Below are 8,514 nucleotides of genomic sequence, written 5' to 3'. Positions count from 1 at the left end.
GCATCAAATGAAATGTAAGACGCAACATTAACCACAAAAAGATTTATGGCAGCCCATGAAGGACTATCTGCCCAGTGACCTACGTGCTGACATTTCTAAAGTCAAGTTGAAATGTCACAACTCATTTGGAGTGCAAGAAACTTTTAATTACAAATACTGACAACATGAGCATGGTTGTCAGTATTAGTTGTAAATCTGCTGTTTTTAATTTATTTCTTTTAGATTTCTTTCCCGCATACACTCCCACCTATTGTATTTTTCAATGCATCTTAAATTCCTAAAGAACCTGCTTCAGATTCCTAGTTTAAAATGCTTTGTATAATTTCAAACCGTCCTTTTACTTAAGCAATGTTAAAAAAATAGTAACCTCCCCGCCCACCATTCACCTCAGTAATCATAATCTGTATGAAAAAACTCAGCCTCCTCCTCCACATTACAGAAACAGTGACGTTAAATCACTAATGACCACCTGCAGTAGCACTTGTGGTATGATTTAATGATGCTGTTAGACAGCTCATTTATCAGCCATCTTGAAATTTAAATTAATGATAATAAAAATATTAGAAACAGATTTCTCAGACATATCCAAGCCAAGAACAAGTAGGATATACAAACTCTAAAATAAGTTTGATGATAACTTGGGGATTCCACAGTAAGGATGACCCTTGGTGCAGACCACAGGATGGCGAAAGTAATAAAAACAATGGGAACATATGTAAAAGAAATATTGAAAGCGTAAAGTTCTCTTAAGCAGAATTAATAAATTCTCACGTTTAAAGTACACACTGCTTTGGATTTCTATATCCACATGTCAACATGTCTGTAAACCTTAAAATGATTATATTTACTTCTTTCTGTCAATGGTTCTAAGGTTTTATAATTATAGGTATTGTATAGGTAAACACTCCATTCATTCTACAAACTAAGATGAGTAATCTGTTGATATTCCAACATCCAGAACAAGCAGACTAGCAATGTATCACCTGTTTCACCAACAGCTAAGCCATGAGAAGAAAGTTTATATGTAATAAGTTCAGACTTTTTGACAACCAACACTCTGCTGGCAGTGCCAGATACAGTGCCAGCCTGGCATTATATCTGAGAGATTACCTCATTTTCTCCACCAGGTCAGGGGTAACATTTCTGTTAATCTGCACAAATGTCATCAGGCTCCTTCTCAGCTTCTTACCATTTCTCAGCTGTAAATGGTAAAATGGTAAATGGACTGAACTTATATAGCGCTTTTCCAATCATTTTGACCACTCAAAGCGCTTTATACTAGAGTCACATTCACCCATTCGCACTCAAACGCTCACACATTTCTACACCGATACGCAGATCGGTAGGCAATTTGGGGTTAAGTGCCTTGCCCAGGGGCACATCGACATGTGGCAGGAGGAAGCTGGAATCAAACCTGTGTCACCTTCTTTAACAAGCTTGGGGTTCCTTCTCACACTGTCTGAAAATGTCAAGCGTATTTAGCCTATGACAATATAAACTGAAAAAAAGTCTCTGCACACAGTGTCCAGAGCATCCCACACTCAGCGATTAGCTGTCTTTTTATAATGCAACAGCAGGTTCAGCGTGACCAATAAAATTCCACAGGCCTGCTGTGAGATTCCAGCTGATGCATATGGATAATTATTGGGTCATTGGATCCATTAATACCAAAAAATTTGGATCATTTTACTAAGTAAAATGTATCATGTTGATCTTAATAGACCAATAAAGTCCATACTTGAGTGGTCACATTACTAAAAGGGCATGATGCTGCCAATGAAAAGCTTGTGGATGGTGTTGTATGTTGCATGAGAAAAACTAAAACACACATGTAATGGAGATTTATCTGTCAGATTCTGTGTGGTACTGTGATGTCTGTTACAAATGCACTGCTAATAGTGATGCATAGCAATTTATCCTAGTTTTACATTCCTGATATTAATATATATTGCTGACATTCTCTTTTATGATCTTAATATAAATGATAGAAAGATGTTGACTTGATATGTTGGTATCAGTTTGAATGAACAGTTATAAAGATTGTTCAGTGCCAACTGGAGAGTGATCGCTTTCCTAGAGATATCATTTCACGCTGTGGTAAAATGGGATTTACAAAGTGTCCTTGTAAGGAGTTATTAAGCATTCCAAACTTTAATCACCAAACAAAAAGGGGCGCCACATTTGTAATATCGCCTAGTGAGAGGAGCAGAAGCTAAAACACGTTTATCTGAGAAAAATCAACTGAGAGCTGAACGTAAGTATGATTTATTATTAATTCAGAAAAAAGTTCTATGATCAGTAATTAAGTATAAACTTTTTTATAATTAGAAAACTGAAACAATGTTTTAATTAGTCCTTAAATAAATTACTCCGATTGTCAGAAAACTAGCAGAATTATTAAAACAAGACATAAATTGAAAAAACAGGGTTAACCATTCAGATACGATAGTTCCAACTTGTTTTTGTCAAAGTAAATACTGCGTTTGTCGTTCAGTAGACTTATACAGGTAGATTTCATTGACATTATTGAAGAACATATTTATGTTGCATGGAATTTTGTTCATGGCAAACTGAAGGAGTCATAATGTCAAATGCCAACATAACTGGCGGAGACATGATGTACTCTCAAACATTTTAATACATTGGATCATTTAAAGAGCAAAAATCCAAAGAAATAAAGCCTGACATGCTATAGGCAAGTCTATAACATAGTTTGAACGTCCTGAAAACACCCTTACTTATGATCAAATATTACAAAAAAGAAAGTGACAGAGGAATGTGACCTTTACGAATGAGCAGGAGTCTGTGATCATTTTGTCAAACAGAATGTGTGACACATCAAAGACTTAATATACTTTTTCCAAAGCCATAGATGTTGAAGGACATTTGCAGCTTTTGAAAAATTACACTCTGTCTTTTTAAATCTAAAAAAAATTAGAACAAAAACATCACTGAGATAAATGTCTTTCCCAACTCTTTCTCTTTTGTCTTTTAATTAAAAAGTCTTGATTTGCTTATATCAGAATCATTGAACTAAGAAAATATTGACCCCTATACTTCTATTCTTCTGATTTACTGGAATTTTTGGAATGGCATTTTAAAATGGCAGTTTTATCATAAAACTTAATAAAATAAAGATTTATTTATTTTATGCTTCAAAAACGCACAGCGTTTGTAGCTGTAGTATAACAAAAATCTACTAAAATATTTAGTAGGCTTCAACGTCAATATTTTAATCATTAAAATATGATTTAAATGTCTTTTATTTTTAAATAAAGACACAAAACATAACCTAAGGCATGAAAACACTTAACTACTTAACTGAAAATATGCCTCTTACTTGTCTGGTTGCTATGACATGCCTTGCTATGTTTGGTCCAAAAGCAGTTAAAATTGCTGGCAAGCAATGCACTAGGTGGGATTTCACATTCCTCATTTACAGTTTCCCAGTTTGTCTCCAACTGTCTCCACAAGTCACGCAGCGCTCATGGCTTCCCAATTGACAGACTGATGTCATATGGCAACATTTGCCACATGAGAAGCTTCAAGACAGTGTTTTTAACCTTTCCTGTGCCATGGCTCTGTTTTTAGGTGTTACACTGGCGTTATTTGAAGCCATGAGGGAAGAGTTGCTCAAGAATGATAAAAACTGTAATCTAGGCCTGTCGCGATAAATCAATTAATCGCACGATAAATTAAACTTATCGACCTCATTTTAGTTATCGGCTTTATCGTTTCTTCCTGCCTTTTATTCTTTCTGTTGATGACACTGAATGAGAAAAGGCTCAGCTCCGGTGCTCTCCACTGATCCTCCCTTCCTCATTTTATTAGTGTAATGTCCAGCGCACACGACACGAGTTGTCAGCCGACTGTCCGCCCATTTTCAAAACCTGAGCGACCACACATTAGCCGACAGAAATCCTAGGTATAATGGTTTGATTGGATTCAATCGTGCCGTGTGGTGTCCAGCCACATGGGCACCAAACAATGGCTACAAGTCCAGTTAACCAATTTTATAATCAGGCATTAATCAATGCTTTACTGGAATCTATCTGTTATGCATGTGGCTAGAGCAGTGGATGCGACTAAGGAGCAGATTTAGACTATAGAATTTGGTAAAAAATGTGAGCTTTGCTGAAGTAATTAAACACAAAAGTTCAAATCCATGCTGAGAGTGGAACTCCTTCAATCAGTGCTCCTCCGCAGCACTGATTGGCTAAGCAATGTGACGTGATCCTCTGCAGCAAGTGATGGCAAAGCGGGGCGCGTTACACAAGTGTGTCTTTACCTCCGCGGCAGAGGCTCCGCCGAACCCCTGAGACCGACTCATCAAACCCCTGGGGTTTGATCGAACTCAGGTTAAGAACCACTGGGCTAGAGTCAGCGTAAAGTCCTGACTGAATGAAAATTGTTATAACCTATTTATGTCACGTTATATATATATATATATATATATATATATATAAATAAACCAATTCAGAACTATATGCAATAGTTAATAAATTAAAAGGAAACAAATAATGTAAATTAAAAAAATAGCCATATGAATAAATACAGACCACAATAAAACATAATATCACATCACAACTGCAGTTCAGTTTTCATAATCTTTCATTTTTTTCTACTTTAGCCAAAAGACATCAAGAATTGAGTCACAATCCACACACAAAAGCTACAATGAGTTCTAAAATTCCCCAAGAGCAACCAAAATCCTCGGGTGAGTTTAATTACTTGTCTTTGTAGCTGTTGTTGTTTGTGTGTTTTGTTTTCTGGACGGACATCTTCTTGGAGCAATTAGCATTGGTGCCTTGCAGCAAAAAGGCCTTGGGGGTTCTAATAAGGTGTTTCTACATGGAATTTCCATGTTTTCCCAAATGCATGTGTGGGTTCCTTTTTGGTACTCCAGCTGCTTCATCCAGTCCTAATAAGTCAAAGTGTTTTGATAAATTGTTTTTATAGGCATCAGTGTGTGTGTGTGTGTGTGTGTGTGTGTGTGTGTGTGTGGATGATTGTCAGCAAAACATCTGGAACAATTATGAGACAAAGGATTTCAAAATTGTGGAGATTCACAGGTTTATATAAATTTTGTGTACAAAAAAAGTTTGGGAATTTATTCTGCATATTTATTAGATAACTGTGTGCTAAATATCACTAAATTATAGACATTATACCTTTAAACAAATGCTTGTAAATGCAACACACCAGCCCCACTACTTCGCTCTGAAGACAATCCTGAGAACCCTCTCACTCCATTGGTAGCAAACTTGGAAAAAATAAAGTTGAAATGGAAGACTTTGAAGAAAATCCATTAGAATTACACCTGTGCCCTCCATGTCAGATTTGTGACATGAAGGAAGTCACAAATCTGAACTGGCATGCATGAGCAGAATAGGTGAGAAGTGAAAGTAATTCTCCTCTCGACACAATATTGTTCTCCTCTGGCTTATCCCACATGTAATTTTATGAGCTGCATCGGTGACTGTGTGTAAATATGAAAGTGGAACATCAGCTGCTTCACAAGGACATGTTTTTATTAGCTCATATGAAGGAACTGTTGTGTGGAAAGAGCTAATGATATACATGGCCTTCACTACCATTTCGGCAGATGTTAGTGCCACAAAATTAAATATTATCTGAAATTACGCACAATTTTTATGTACATGATAAACAGTATGTTCACACTTCAGGAATTAAAGTAATTAAGCAAACACTGTTGAAACAACTTTATCATTCACAACATTGTAAACAAGTATTAACACATAGAAGCTAATCCATCAATTCTAATATAATTCTAAATTGCTGAACCTAACATGTTTTGTATTGTTTCACACATCTAAACTTAAGATGTGTAAAATAAAACTATATAAAGAGTACAGACTTATCATTCCTTAAAAGCTACTAGCAAAAATTACAAAATTTGTAAAAAAAAAATTCTGGAAAAACGGGAATATAACCAGAAATTAATGCTTTATGTAGTTAAGATAAAAAGAAAAGATGTGATCCTATACATTTTATGTAGGAAATGAAATGTACCATTCCATTTTGTCTTCAAGAAAGATTACTTCAAAGTGTCTTAAAGCAACTCACAGTAATTCTCAAGGCAAAAAGTGGTGGCTCGGAATGGTTAAGGACAGGAATATCTGCAAGAACAGCCAACACATTTTCTTACGGAAGATATCCTCAAGTTTTCTGCCGCCTAAATCCAACAGTTCTTCTGGGAGCAATTGGTATGCAGAAGAAAACGAAAGACTGCTATCAGAACAGACGTGGATTTTGAGAGAATCAATGCTTAAGGAACAAGGTTACAAGAATCCTCCCTGCATTCAAATGATATAAGAACATAAACCTTCCTCCCTGGAGAGATGACACACAATTTGATGAATATTCAATGCATGTCCTAAAGCTGCAGTACGCCAGCTGGGGAAATAATTATGCCAAATGCATAGTCTATAAATGACTCATAGAGGACAAAGTGCAATAATAAATAAGCTGGACTTGACTGTATATTTATAAAAAAATAATCACTTGCTTATACTAATTTGACTAATTTCCCATAAAATCATGTTCACAATATGTTTTTTTCTAAGTAAGCTCCTAGTAAGTTTGTATGATTTTTAAACAAAACAAGTGTGAAAACTTTTAGAGTCAAATAAGTCGCAGTCAGCAGAAGTTTGTTGGCAAGTTTGACACTTCACACAGCAGTGCTATATGGTAAGTAGATCATTGATCTATTCATGTAAAGCAGCAGTAAAGATACACTTAATGTGTTAGCTAGAGGGTAACAGGAGCAGTTCAGAGGTGATGCACTGAAACAGATGGTCTGCTGGTGTTTGTGTTTGCAGTAGCTTTTGGTTAAATCTTATGTTGTCTACTAAATCATCACACACATTTAAAACAAGACTGGAAAAATTATGAAAATATACTTTATTTGGGCAAAAATGTATACATTTGTGAATTTTTGGCTGATTTAGAGATAAAAAAATAATTTTAAGAACTAACAAATAAAATGGTATTACATCAAATAAATAAACATGATTTGTCACTATGTAGACAACTATAGGTATTGGCCAAATAGGAAAGTCAACAGTGACCCCTGGTGTTATTCTGATGTTAAACTCCAGCCAGCACATAATGAGTATTGGTGTCTGTTGAATTTCTTTACATTTTATCTAGTGACAACTACAAATGTGAGTGTGTTTTATTGGACTTCCATTTGATAGAAAAGCACATAATAGTACTTAACTGGGCCAGGGAAAAATTGTGAATGAAATTTGTAAAATTATTTACAAAATGTATAGCTTAGATATGAATTCACTTTTGCACAATTGAAAACTTCTGCGACAGACTGGCGACCTGTCCAGGGTGACCCTGCCTCTCGCTCGAAACGTTCGCTGGAGATAGGCACCAGCAACCCTCCTGACCCCGCTAGGGTAAAAGGTGTACAGAAAATGGATGGATGGATGGATGGATGGATGGATGGATGGATGGATGGATGGATGGATGGATGGATGGATGGATGGATGGATAATTGTAAACTTAACTACACACAGTCATCCACCTAAAATTAGAGTCATGCAGAGAGAGCATTAATCAGTATGTAGAGGAAGGTGCACTGGTCATATGATGGTTGTGGAAGTATCATACTCTTTTCTTTAAAAACAATTTGAACAACAGTTTCCCTAATATTTTAAAATTATGTGCAACTTGTTTGGATCCATTACTTAAAATATTAAACTTTGTTAAAGTTTGAAGATATATGACAAAAGGTGAAAACATTTTAGGGGTAATAAATTAGAAACGAATGTTTTCACTGTAGAGTTTACGCCAGATTATATAGAGATTAATGTTGCTGCTTAAATAGATGAAAATGAGGTTTCGGTTTATGGTTAACATTAGAAATTTTAAGTTAATCTTATGTTCAACCTTCTAATTTCAAAAGTTTAGTTTTATACATATTGTAAATAACCCCAAATTAAGTACATTCTTTACCTCACTCTGGGATGCTTTGGAAATATCTGCATGCTGCTTTCAGTTGTTTTACCAGCATATTATTTCACTTGGTTGTATATTATTCAAATATACAACAATGATTCTTCCATATTAAATATATTTTCCTTAAATCCCAACAGTGGCCATCAAGAAAAGGTCCCGAGTCCCTGGGGTTACGATAACTCAGTTTGTAGAGCACCTTCCTGCAGGAAAATCTACACCAGATTTTGCCAGGAAACCAATGACTACAACTGTTCAAGAGGGTAAAGTAACATACTGCACAATATACAAAAAATTAAAATAAAATGGTCAAATGCCACTTTTGCACTTTCCCGTTCCGTCATTGTTTTAACTTTCTTCAGGTAAAAAAGCCTTTTTTAAAGCTATGGTTAGTGGCGAGCCACCACCAACTGTTACATGGGTTCGCAACAAGGGTGAAATGGATGATCAAGAAAAGTACAGTACCAGATATGACGAACGAGCTCGAGAACATGTTCTTGAGGTAAATACAATATATATATATAT

At 35.6% G+C, this 8,514-nt stretch overlaps 1 protein-coding gene across 2 annotated transcripts in view; it reads left to right on the top strand.

Annotated features, from left to right (window-relative positions):
* The first annotated feature begins 2,099 nt into the window (after positions 1-2,099).
* Positions 2,100-8,514, top strand: part of LOC103464716 (immunoglobulin-like and fibronectin type III domain-containing protein 1) — a 16,524-nt gene continuing 10,109 nt past the window's right edge. Inside the window, exons 1-4 of one of the 2 annotated variants that reach the window (XM_008409013.2) lie at positions 2,100-2,254; positions 4,631-4,717; positions 8,130-8,252; positions 8,352-8,491. In XM_008409013.2, the coding sequence (XP_008407235.1) occupies positions 4,678-4,717; positions 8,130-8,252; positions 8,352-8,491 (303 nt within the window). In that variant the 5' untranslated portion in view covers positions 2,100-2,254; positions 4,631-4,677. The remainder of the gene's footprint in view (positions 2,255-4,630; positions 4,718-8,129; positions 8,253-8,351; positions 8,492-8,514) is intronic. The other variant, XM_008409014.2, reaches the window with a different exon arrangement.

The sequence above is a fragment of the Poecilia reticulata genome, linkage group LG5 (genome assembly GCF_000633615.1).
Source record: "Poecilia reticulata strain Guanapo linkage group LG5, Guppy_female_1.0+MT, whole genome shotgun sequence".
Taxonomy (NCBI): Eukaryota; Metazoa; Chordata; class Actinopteri; order Cyprinodontiformes; family Poeciliidae; genus Poecilia; species Poecilia reticulata.
Note: the sequence above shows the minus strand (reverse complement) of the source record. Positions and strands in the feature narration are given on the sequence as shown.